Source organism: Myotis myotis, unplaced genomic scaffold, assembly GCF_014108235.1.
Source record: "Myotis myotis isolate mMyoMyo1 unplaced genomic scaffold, mMyoMyo1.p scaffold_m19_p_19, whole genome shotgun sequence".
Taxonomy (NCBI): Eukaryota; Metazoa; Chordata; class Mammalia; order Chiroptera; family Vespertilionidae; genus Myotis; species Myotis myotis.
In genome coordinates, this window is record NW_023416323.1 from 5,173,067 (window position 1) to 5,185,232 (window position 12,166).

General features: G+C 49.8%; 1 protein-coding gene across 2 annotated transcripts; it reads left to right on the forward strand.

Annotated features, from left to right (window-relative positions):
- The first annotated feature begins 4,385 nt into the window (after positions 1–4,385).
- B9D2 (B9 domain containing 2) lies at positions 4,386–11,672 on the forward strand. 2 transcript variants are annotated; one of them, XM_036346586.1, is made up of 4 exons: positions 4,396–5,450; positions 5,881–5,972; positions 8,822–8,947; positions 11,081–11,672. In XM_036346586.1, exons 1-4 carry the CDS (start codon positions 5,146–5,148, stop codon positions 11,392–11,394), a joined length of 837 nt encoding a protein of 278 aa, XP_036202479.1. In that variant the 5' UTR covers positions 4,396–5,145; the 3' UTR covers positions 11,395–11,672. The 2 variants fall into 2 exon arrangements, with proteins under 2 accessions (XP_036202480.1, XP_036202479.1); XM_036346587.1 differs by lacking the exon at positions 8,822–8,947 and having other exon boundaries at positions 4,386–5,450.
- Positions 11,673–12,166: the final 494 nt, after the last annotated feature.

Below are 12,166 nucleotides of genomic sequence, written 5' to 3' on the forward strand. Positions count from 1 at the left end.
TGCCAGAAGAAGAGAGAGAGCAAGATATTGAAAACCTATTTGAAGAAATAATGACAGAAAACTTCCCCTACCTGGTGAAAGAAATAGACTTACAAGTTCAGGAAGCGCAGAGAACCCCAAACAAAAGGAATCCAAAGAGGACCACACCAAGACACATCATAATTAAAATGCCAAGAGCAAAACATAAAGAGAGAATCTTAAAAGCAGCAAGAGAAAGACAGTCAGTTACCTACAAGGGAGTACCCATACGAATGTCAGCTGATTTCTCAACAGAAACTTTGCAGGCCAGAAGAGAGTGGTAAGAAATATTCAAAGTGATGAATACCAAGAACCTACAACCAAGATTACTTTATCCAGCAAAGCTATAATTCAGAATTGAAGGTCAGATAAAGAGCTTCACAGATAAGAAAAAGCTAAAGGAGTTCATCACCACCAAACCAGTATTATATGAAATGCTGAAAGGTATTCTTTAAGAAGAGGAAGAAGGAAAAGGTAAAGATAAAAATTATGAACAGCAAATACGTATCTATCAACAAGTGAATCTAAAAACCAAGTGAATAAAAAATCTGATGAACAGAGTAAACTGGTGAATATAATAGAACCAGGGGCATAGAAAGGGAATGGACTGACAATTCTTGGGGGGAAAGGGGTGTGGGGGTGCAGGAAGAGACTGGACAAAAATCGTGCACCTATGGATGAGGACAGTGGGAGGGGTAAGGGCAGAGGGTGGGGTGGGAACTGGGTGGAGGAGAGCTATGGGGGGAAAAAAGGGAACAACTATAATAATCTGAACAATAAAGATTTAATTAAAAAAAATAAAGGTACTCAAATAGTAATCAGGGAAATGCAAATTAAGATCACAATGCATTTCCAATACACACTCATCAGAATGGCTAAAATGAAAAAGAACACTACCACCAAATGTTGGTGAGGGTGTGAAGGAGGAGGAACTCTCATACACTAGAAATTTGTTCAAACACCAGGAAAACTCTTGAACATATCCTACGACCCAGCAATTCCACTCCAACCAGATGTGAACATTTATCTGCCAGAAGATAAATTCCCAACAACATACAAATGGATACATAAATTGTAGCATCTTCACACACAGAAAACTATACCGCAATAAGAATACAGCCCCGTGCAACAGAGTGGGTGGATTTCACAAACAAAACGGGGCAGACAGCAGACATGAAACAATAGATACTTTGTGGTTTTATTTATGTAAAGTACAAAAACAGACAAAATTAACCCATATTAGAAGTCCAGTTAGTGATTGCCCTTGGGGGCATCCTGGAAGAGGCATGACAATCATCCTGGGGAGCTGCTCATGTTCTCTTCTTCAGCCGAGTTCTAGTCACCTATTGAATTCAGTTTGTAACATTTCATCCAGCTCTTCATTTATGACTTGTGCACTTTTCTGTACATATATTGTACTTTAAAACAGTTATTTTTAAAAAACTAGATCTTTTGCCAAAGCCGGTTTGGCTCAGTGGATAGAGCATCGGCCTGCGGACTGAAGGGTCGCAGGTTCGATTCCGGTCAAGGGCATGTACGTGGGTTGCGGGCACATCCCCAGTGGGGGATGTGCAGGAGGCAGCTGATCGATGTTTCTCTCTCATCGATGTTTCTAACTCTCTATCTCTCTCCCTTCCTCTCTGTAGAAAATCAATAAAATATATTAAAAAAAAAATTAGATCTTTAAATACAGACATAGATAAATTCCCAAGATGCATTACTGAATGAAAAAGCAAGCTGTAAAACAGTATGTACACTCACTTTGGAAAACAGTATGGTAGTTCCTCAAAACATTAAAAATAGAATTACCATATGACCCAGCAATTGCACTTCTGGGTATTGACCCTAAAGAACTGAAAACAGGGTCTTGAGGAGATATTTGTACAACTATATTCATAGCAACTTTATTCACAATAGCTAAGAGGTCAAAGCAATCCATGATGAGTGGTAAAACAAAATGGAGTGTATATATACAATGGAATATTATTCAGCCTTTAAAAGGCAGGAAAATCTGCCCAGCCATTGTGGCTCTACCTATGAACCAGGAGGTCACAGCTCGATTCCTGGTTGGGGCATATGCCCGAGTTGGGTTGTGGGCTCGATCCCGATCATGCAGAAACCAGCTGATCAACAATTCTCTCTCATTATTGATGTTTCTCTCTCTCTCCCCCTCTTCTTTCCTCTCTGAAATCAATAAAGATGTATATATATCTATTTTAAAACAAAAGCTTAAAACAATAAAAATAAAAGGCAGAAAAATCTGACATGTGCTACAACATGGATGATTTTTTTGAGGATATTAGGCTAAATGAAATAAGCCAGTCATAAAAGGACAAACACTAAATGATTCTACTTATATGAAGTACAGAGAGTAGGCAAATTCAAAGAGACAGAAAGCGAATGGTGGTTGGTTACCAGGGGCTGGGAAGAATGAAGAGGGGGAGTTGTTTTTTCATGGGTACAGAGTTTCAATTTTGCAAGATAAAAATAGTTCTAGAGATTAGTTGCACAATTATGTACATGCACTTAATGCCACTTGATCTGTAGACTTAAAAAATGGTTAAGATGGCCCTACTGGTTTGGCTCAGTGGATGGAGTACCGGCTTGTGGACTGAAGGATCCCAGGTTCGATTCCAGTCGGGGGCACGTGCCCGGGTTGTGGGCTTAATACCAGTGTGGGGCATGCAGGAGGCAGCTGATCGATGGTTCTCTCTCATCGTTGGTGTTTCTATCTCTCTCTACCTCAACCTTCCTCTCTGGAATCACTTTAAAAAAAAAAATGGTTAAGATGGTAAATTTTGTTAGGTGTATTTTACTACAAAGTTTTAAAAGTTAAAAATAAAAAATACATAAATAAATATTCAGTGTGCTTCTTATAAAAAATGTGTAAAATATGCCATTTCAGTAACAATAACAAAAATCATCAATAATAGCAACATTATTGTCCTTCCTATGTGCCAGGCACTGTCCTAAATTCATTACGTATTTGTATTAGTAATCTATTGCTGGGTGACAAATTATCTCCCCAAACTTAGTGGTTAAAACAATTATTTATCACTGACATAGTTTCTGTAGGTCAGTAACCTGGCGATGGGTTAGCTGAGGGTTCTGGTTCAGGGTGTCTCCTGAAGCTACAGTCAGCATGTTGGCCGACGTAGTGGTCATCTGAAGATCTGTCTGAGGCTGGGAGATCTGCTTCCACGATGGGTCACTCACATGGTGCTGGCTGTTGTCTCCCCATTGCCGGCTTCACTGTTGTTACATCATGATGGCTGCCTCCCTCAAAGTAAACTATCCAAGGGCGAGACCAAGGTGGATGCTTTTGAGGGCTTGGTTTGGGAAGCCACTTAGCAACACTTCTGCCACATCCTATTGGCTAGAAGCAACTTACCTAGCGCAGCCTATACCCAAGGAGAGAGGAGTCAGGCTCCACCTGGTGAAAGGATGAGTTTCAAAGAACCTGTGAACATATTTTAAAACAGCTCCAAAACATTGACTCCTGGCAATAATCCAACAAGGTGGGTACCATCGTTCATTCTCACAGAGGAGGAAACTGAGGTATTGAAGGTCACACAGAAGGGGAAGAGCCAAGACTGAAATCCAGGCAGTCAAACTGGGGAGTTTTTCTTAGTCACTAATATCAACCAATAGAAGAAACCAATTGAAGAAAAAATATTTCAGGCCCTGGCCTGGTTGCTCAGTTGGTTAGAGCATCATCCTAATATGCCAAGGTTGCTTGTGGGTTCTATCCCCATCCGGGCACACACAGAAATTGTTGTAATGTACCCCACGAGTAACACACAGGACGAAGGATCAAATCAATGAGTCATTTAATCAATAAAGCCGGCGACTGCAAGGGAGACGTGGCTCCACATCTCGCAGTGCCCAGTGGCCGAAGCATCAGACTTATATAGGCAAATATCACAAAGGTATTGATTACATCTCAAGGTTTGGAATGAGGAACCTGATTTGCAAAAAGCAGTTTGTTACAGCAGCTAGATTGAGCAAGTTAGTTATCTACAAAGATTAATTATAGTTTCAGGTCTTGAGACCACTGAGTCAACGGAAACACATTTTCTGGAGCCACTGAAGCAATTTAAAGTAATTGTGCTGTCCTGGTCTCCAGGTGCAGGGGAATGTGTGTTGTTTTTGTTTGTTTTTAAATATATTTTATTGATTTTTTACAGAGAGGAAGGGAGAGGGATAGAGAGTTAGAAAGATCGATGAGAGAGAAACATCGATCAACTGCCTCCTGCACACCCCCTACTGGGGATGTGCCCGCAACCAAGGTACATGCCTTTGACCGGAATGGAACCTGGGACCTTTCAGTCCGCAGGCCGACGCTCTATCCACTGAGCCAAACCGGTTATGGCTCCAATTTCTTCATTTTAAATAAAGCTGATAATATTACCTACCTGTCGGGATGTCTGTGAGGATTAAAGGAGATGGTACATGCAAAACCATCAGTTTCCGGGGGACTGGTACAAAGAAATAACTCAATACGTGGTAGCTTTCAAGTATACGTATCAGTGCAATATCCTTTTGTAGCCCCATTTCTGGCCCTTCGGGCTCCAGGAGCGTAAGGGACCCAGGAACCGCTCCGGGAGGTCAGACGTGCGAGTGCCGGGCTCAGTCCCTCTCCTTGTGCCCATTACACGGATGAGCAAACTGAAACCCAGAGCCACGCAGTCACAAGACAAGTTACTGGCAGAGTCCAGTTTCTAGAACGGATTTTCTGCAGATAAGGAGGCCCCAGTTCCTCATTTCTCACACCCATCCCCCAGCCCCATCCTCGCTCAGAATCAGCACCGTGAAGAGCTGCGCAGTTTTTCTGAGAAGGAAGTTGGATCATCAGTCCCACGAAGCCCGGGGAACTCTAAAAATAAAAGAAGGAAAACCCCTCCCCGCTTCTTGGGTATCTGTGAATGAGGAAGGATTTTTTTCTAGTTATGAGGCAAGAGGGTGCACTCTGCTGAGGGAGAGCCCCCCTTGGTTCTGGCTCACACCTCTGCTCTGAGGTCCCCGTTGAGGGGAGGTTTGGGGGTCGCGAGGCATCAGTGGGTGATTTTGGGAAGAGGGCAGCTGGGAGAAACAGTCGGCGCTCAGACTTCGTCAGCCGCGCTTCAGATGGCGGCTGCCCGGCCACGCCCCCAGCGGCTGGAGAGACCCTTTTCCCAAAATGGAGAGCGGGAAGGGCGAGAACGTCCATCAGAGTTTGGCCCCGCCCCCGAGGACAGCGAGGGCCAATTAGCGACCCGCAGGGCGAGTGCGAGGCCAGGGGAGGAGGCTGCTGTTGCCCCAGCAACCACCCGGGAGAACGAAGGCGGTCGCGGCCTGGGAGGGATCGCGGCGCCGCGGGTCTCTCCCTGCCGGAAAGATCGCGGGAGAGCGCGAGCCACGCGGGAAGGCAGCGCCGGTGGAGAGAGGGACAGGTCAGGTCCATCAACTCCAGTCCCGATGCCGCTTTCGCGCCTCCTGTTAGCGGTTCTGAAGTAGGCGTAGCGCATGCGTACGCCTGGAGGCGGGGCTTTGCGCCAGGTCTTAGGACGCATGCGGAGTTGGAGCCTTTGCGCTGGTGGGGGTGGAGCCACTGGCCCTGGGCGGGGCTTCCCTGTGTTATGAGCTGGAAGTTGTGGAGTTAGGTGCCTGCTCTTCAGCTCGGCCCTCCTCCCCTCTATTTTCCGGGCTCCCCTGGAGAGGCATTTAGGATCGCGTTAAGACCCCACACTCAGTGGTTTGGCGAAACTACTCTGCCATCCTAGTACTGTTCCTTATTTGGAGGGCCTCGGTTTCCTCATCTGTCAGGTGGAAATAACAGTACACTCACCTCACAGGGCTGTGACTCTGTTTTTACCCTCTCAGGGCTATGGCTGAAGTGCACGTGATCGGGCAGATCGTGGGGGCCACCGGCTTCTCGGAAAGTAGCCTCTTCTGCAAGTGGGGCGTCCACACAGGTATTCCCGACCTGGCTCATTCCCCACTGAATACCAGCCTAGAGGCTCCACCTCCTTCCTTGACCCCCTGGCCCCGCCTCTGAGCCCCACCTCCCATCGGCTCTCAGGACTCCTGGCCCTGACCATACTGTGTCCATGTGTCTCATGCTCCCGGCTTATCCCTTTCCATCCCATCTCTGGGGGCTCTGGCTCCTGCTCTGAACACACAGCCCCCAAGGTTATGGGGCTATAGGCTAGACCCCCCACACACACTCCCAATCCTCAGAACACTAGACAGCCTTAATCCCATGGTTTGGACTTCATTCACTGCCCTAGGGGTGTCCTGGGTCCCTCCCCTGTCTTAATTCTTTGCTTAAGAGTCTCCATTTATTGAACTCTCACTGTAAAATGGAAGTTTCCATTCCAGATTTACAGAGGAAAGGCCACCCTCTTGTGCATAATTCTGTGTGAGAAGGGAGGAACCTGTTCTGGTAATCATCCACGCCCATCCATATGGCCCAGGGAGGACCTCAGAGACCCCAGTGTGCATGTCTCCCAGTGTGCAGAGGCAGAATAGTGTGGTGGTATGTGTAATGGTTAGGGCCACCAGATCTGGGCTCAAACACTAACTCTCCCATTGGTTAAAGTGGGGCCTGTGAACTTAACCTCTCTGAGTCCCAGTTTCCTTGTCTGAAAAGCTAATAGCTGAGAGGCAGCACATACTGAGGTTAAGAGCACAAACTGCCTGGGTTCAAAACCAGTTGTTTATTAATTACGTGACTTTGGGCACTTGTCTTTGCCTCAGTTTCCCTGTCTGTACAATGGTAATAATAACAATACTTACCTCATGGGGTGATTGTGCGAACTAAATGAATAACAACGGCATTTAGGAGAGGACCTGGCCTAGTAAGTGTTCAGTAAGTGTTTACCCAGCTCATGTAAAAATTGGATGGGGTCTTGTTTGTAAAGCTCTGGGTATGTTGCCCAACAGATAAATGCACATGGAACGAGTGTGGCTACTGCTGTCCTTATCTCTGCAGGCCCCGGGTCCTTGGTGGTGGTTGAGATTCCCTGGGAAATTGTGGTCCTCCAGCTGAGCACATGAAGAGGCAGCCCTGGAGTCAGACTTGGTTTCCAGTCTGGGCCCCATCTGCCCTGTGACCCTGGGCAGGTGCTGTCCCTTCTCTGAGCCTCAGTTTCCTCATCTGTAAAGTGGGACATATTGTATGTGTAAAGCCGGACTCAAGGCCTGGTGCTTTCCTTGCCTGAATCAGAGAGAACAGTAACTCAACAGTTCAGGGGGCTGTTGGGGAGGGGCAGTTAATCCAGCAGCAAGCTCAGAGGCAGTCAGATAAAGGGCTTGGACTCTGTAGTCTGACAGAGCTCAGTCTGAATCCAGCTTCACCGTGGCACCTTGGTCTGCTGCAGTCCTGCTGTACCCCATGTGGAGAACAGTGCTTGACGCACAGTAGGTGTTCAATAAATGTTCATGGAATGAATAGACAAGTGACTTTCCTTCTCAGAGTCTGTCACTTGTAAGGTGAGGCTTATATTAGCACCCACCTCCCAGGCCCCCTTATTTGTCCAACAAACATTTTTTGAGCACCTTCTGTATACTACTAGTAAGATCTGGTTTGGAGGCCCTGGGAATCCAGTAGTATGCAATATCCCTGCTCTCCTGGGGCTCACAGGAGGGGAGACAAAATAAATAAGCAATAAAGAAATGACTGTGATGATTACAGATGGTGGCAGATACTCAGAACAAATTAGATGAGATAATGTAACAGGGATTAGTTTTGGATACAAGGGTGAGGGAGAACCCCTCTGTAAAAGTGGCATTTGAGTTGATCCCTGGAAGATGAATAAAAGCCAGGCATGGGGACATCCAGGAGCAGACTTCCCAGGCAGAGGGAACAGCCGGTGCAAGAAAGGAAATAAAAACAGGATCAGCCCTAGCCGGTTTGGCTCACTGGATAGAGCGTTGGCCTGTGGACTGAAGGGTCCCAGGTTTGATTTTGGCCAAGGGCACATGCCTGGGTTGCAGGCTCGATCCCCAGTAGGGGGCGTGCAGGAGGCAGCCAATCAATGATTCTCTCATCATTGATGTTTCTAGCTCTCTCTTCCTCTCTGAAAATCAATAAAAATATATTTTTTTAAAAAAAAAACAGGATCAGTGAGGCTAGAGGTAGTGAGGGATGGGGAGAGTGATAGGAGATGAGTGCAGGAAGGGGGACAAAGGCCAGATATAGGGCTTTGGAAGCTATGGGGAGAGTGTAGACTGGGGGTGGGGTGGGATTAAAAGTCCTAGAGGGCGGATTAAATGGACTCATCACTAAAGTGCTTAGCACAGGGTCTGGCACTTGGTAAGCAATCGGTGCGTTTTGCTATTATTATCACCCTCAGTAGGACTGGTCTTATTATGTGCCTTTCACAGTGCGTTCATGCTTTTTGTCGAAGGGCACCCTTGGTCCCATCTTAGTCCTTGGACTAGGCCTCTAAATGCAGTGTGAGAATAGTGACAAAACGATACCCAACACTTATCCAGCACTTACTACGCCCTAGGCACTGTTCTAAGTGCTTTGTGTGTATTAGCTCATTTAATCTGCTCACAAAATGACAAGGAATGCATTATTAAACCCACTTGACCGATCGGGAGACTGAGGCAGGAAAAGGTAACTTGCCCAAGTGTGTGCAGGCAGGAAGAAGCCATGCCAGGATCTGAACCCAGCCCTTTGGCCCCAGAGCCCACACTTTGTACCCCCTGTCCCCCAGCGCTAGAAGAAACGGTCTCACAGCCACATTGGCATACCCTTCCTGATGCCTGCCTCCCACCCTTCCCTGCCTCATTAGTGTCCTGGCTCTCATTGTAGGGGCGGCATGGAAGCTCCTGTCCGGCGTACGGGAGGGCCAAACACAGGTGGACACCCCCCAAATAGGGGACATGGCCTACTGGTCCCACCCCATTGACCTGCACTTTGCCACCAAAGGCCTCCAAGGTGCGTTCTCGTGTCGGCCCTGTGCCAGGCTGAGGGGACCGGATAGGGGGGTGGGGGGTGTGGGGAGTTAGCAACACTCCATGGGACTGAGAACACCAACTCCTGTCCCTGCTTCCCTGCCCTTTGGGTCCCTTTCCTGGCCAGGCCTGGCCCTGGAGAGACTCAGCTGAGGCCTCCCATGGCTGACTCTAGAGCAGCCATGGGCAAACTACGGCCCGCGGGCCGGATCCGGCCCGTTTGAAATGAATAAAACTAAAAAAAAAAAGACCGTACCCTTTTATGTAATGATGTTTACTTTGAATTTATATTAGTTCACACAAACACTCCATCCGTGCTTTTGTTCCGGCCCTCCGGTCCAGTTTAAGAACCCATTGTGGCCCTCGAGTCAAAAAGTTTGCCCACCCCTGGACTAGAGTGTGTCAGAGGCCAGGGGTGACGGGAAGAGGGGAAGGTGGGGACCAAGGGGAGATGAGGGATGGCTTTCAAAGAGAGAAACCAAGAGAGTCTTCCATCAAAAGGAAGCTGGAGGGTTTATGAGAGGGAGGGAGGGAGGGCTAGTGGCTGTCCCCAGGCAGGGCTCCTCTGCTGTTCAGAGGAAAAATGAGTTTGCGGGGGAGGAAGGTATCAGAAAATCTTTTCTGGTGGAAAATTTGGGTCATTGGAGAGGAGTGAATTCCAGGAAATAGCCTAGGTAAATATGCCATATATTTCAACAATATAAATAATAGTTACTGAGGACATGCCCTATGACGAGTGATGCCGGGGAGGTGTCGGTGACTGAGACAGCTCCTAGCCCTGTCCTCACAGGGTTCACCATCCCATGGGAAGGCAGAGCTGTTCCCAGACAGTGGTAGCCCAGAGTAGGCAAGGATGGGATGGGGAGTTCTGGGGGACTATGGGAGCCAAGAGGAGGCTCCTGACTGCCAGGGAGTTCAGGGAGGGCTTCCTGGAAGAGTGGATGTTTGAGATGCTGTGAGAGACCAGTGGGAGCTAATAAGACAGAGGGAAGGAAGAGGGAAAGCCCAAGGGGTAAAGTGAACTAGGGCATTTGGAGGATGGAGGGAGAGCAGGAGGACTGCAGGAGTGAGGTGGCAGGGGACAGGGGACAGGCCATGCAGGGCCTTGAATCCCAGGCCACTGAGCTGAGGCCATCCCCTGAGGGCACTGGGGAGCCACAGCAGGTGACTGACAAGTCAGATTTTGCTTCTAAAAGACCCTTCTGGCTGCTTGTGGGTGATGGGTTGGAGGGTGAGGCAGGCAGGCACTGTCCTTTCACTCTTCCACTGGTCCCACCAGGCAGCTCCCACCAGGGCCTTTTCACACGTTGTTCCCTCTGCTGGGCATGCTCTTCCCGAGATGTCTCCATGGCCCACTCCCTTCCCTCCTTTAAACATCCACTCACATGGCCCCTTCTTAGTGAAGCCTTTCTTGATCATCCCCTTTCTAACACTGCATCCCACCCCCACCCTACCTAGCTTTATTTTTCTCCAGAGCAGTTATCACCATCTCACATACCCTATAATTTGCTTATTTACTATGCTCGTTGTCTAGGATGTCAGCTACACAAGGGCAGGAATTTTGATCTGCTATGTTCACCTCTGTGTCCCCAGCTTGTAGAACAGGGCCAACCACAGAGGGCCTCAGAAAGGAGAGTAAAATGAGGCTGGGTCTCCAAGGCTTTGCCGCCAGCTGAGGAGCTGAGCTGTATTCTTAGGACACTTGGGGACTGGCGGGAAGAGAAAGATGCTTCCAGATGCCAGGAGGAAGGTGAACTGGAGGGGACAAGAAGTCCCTGAACCCAGACAGGACAGGGTGGGAATGGGGGACAGGTCTAGGACAAGGCTCAAGGTGCTCGCTCACCTGTGGACTGGGCTCCCTGGAGATGGGAACATGGACAAGAGAGGGGCTCAGCAGAGGCCTGATCTCAAGGGCCTTGAGTGTTGAGGTTGGGTTTTATTCTGAAGGCACTGGGGAGCCATGAAAGGGTTTTGAGCAGGGGAGGAATATGTATTCCGAAATATCCATTTGGCTGTTGTGTGGGAGTGGGAGTCCAGAGAGGAGGCTGGGGCAGACGCCAGGGAAGAGGACTGAGCCCAGACACTGGCTGCACCATCCCTCTCTCCTGTCTTGCAGGCTGGCCCCGACTTCATTTCCAGGTGTGGTCCCAGGATAGCTTCGGCCGCTGCCAGCTTGCCGGCTACGGCTTTTGTCACGTGCCCAGCAGTCCAGGCACTCACCAGCTGGACTGTCCCACATGGCGGCCTTTGGGCAGCTGGCGGGAGCAGCTGGCACGGGCCTTCGTGGGTGGTGGGCCTCAGCTGCTGCATGGGGACGCCATCTACAGTGGGGCCGACCGCTATCGCCTGCATACAGCCGCTGGTGGCACCGTGCACCTGGACCTGGGCCTGTTGCTGCGTCACTTTGACCGCTATGGCGTGGAATGCTGAGGCACCTGCCTCCATGGCCCATCCACACCCCTGGGCACCCGTAAGGGGTAGGATGGTGCAGTCGTCAGAGACATGGGCTCTGGAGACTACCTTACCCTACCCAGCGGAGGCCTGGGGCAGCTTCTGTCTGGCCAGCACCGCAAGCCCAGTACCTCTCTCTCCGAAGTCCATTTTCCCCATCTGTGAAATGGGGGCAGCAAGTATGTGGGGTCCCAGGGGTTTGGGGAGAAGAGGCAGCCTCACACATGGAAGTGCTAAATAAAGATCAGTTCTGACCAGTGTGGGTGCCTTCCTGAATTCCTGACCTGTCAGCTGGCCGGTGCCCCATCTTTGCCTTAAACTCTGGGTGCCTCCTTATGACCCCTCTCCTTGTGGGGGTTTCCTCCTCTGTGCCCCTGGGCCCCTCTGCCCCAGTCTCCCACTCTCTCCATTCTGGGTCCCCTCTTCGGATCCCTTGTACTCTGGGTCCCTATCCTCCGACTGAGCCCTCCCCGCCAGGTCTTCGTTCTCTCCGTCACCCCATCCCCGCCCCCCCCCCCCCCAATCCCGCGTAGCCATCCTAGCCACACGCATCCGCTTTGCTAGCTGTCAGCCACCAGGAGGCAGCACCCTGCTTGGGGCGGGGCCGGGGTGCCCGCCCCCTCCCGGGTGGCTTAAGGGACCCCCCTCGGAGCCCGCCCACGCGAGCTGAGGACCGTGGCCAGGCCCCCCCCATTGCCCTCCCCCGGGGGCCGCCCCCGCCCCGAGCGCTTCCTGGGTGGGGCTGGGGCGG

Bases quoted from the DNA above. Each gene is read 5' to 3' on its own strand.
- B9D2 (XM_036346586.1), top strand. From the start codon at position 5,146: ATGGCGGCTGCCCGGCCACGCCCCCAGCGGCTGGAGAGACCCTTTTCC. The intron at 5,973-8,821 runs GTATTCCCGACC...CTCTCATTGTAG, and splicing joins CAAGTGGGGCGTCCACACAG to GGGCGGCATGGAAGCTCCTG. The intron at 8,948-11,080 runs GTGCGTTCTCGT...CCTGTCTTGCAG, and splicing joins TGCCACCAAAGGCCTCCAAG to GCTGGCCCCGACTTCATTTC.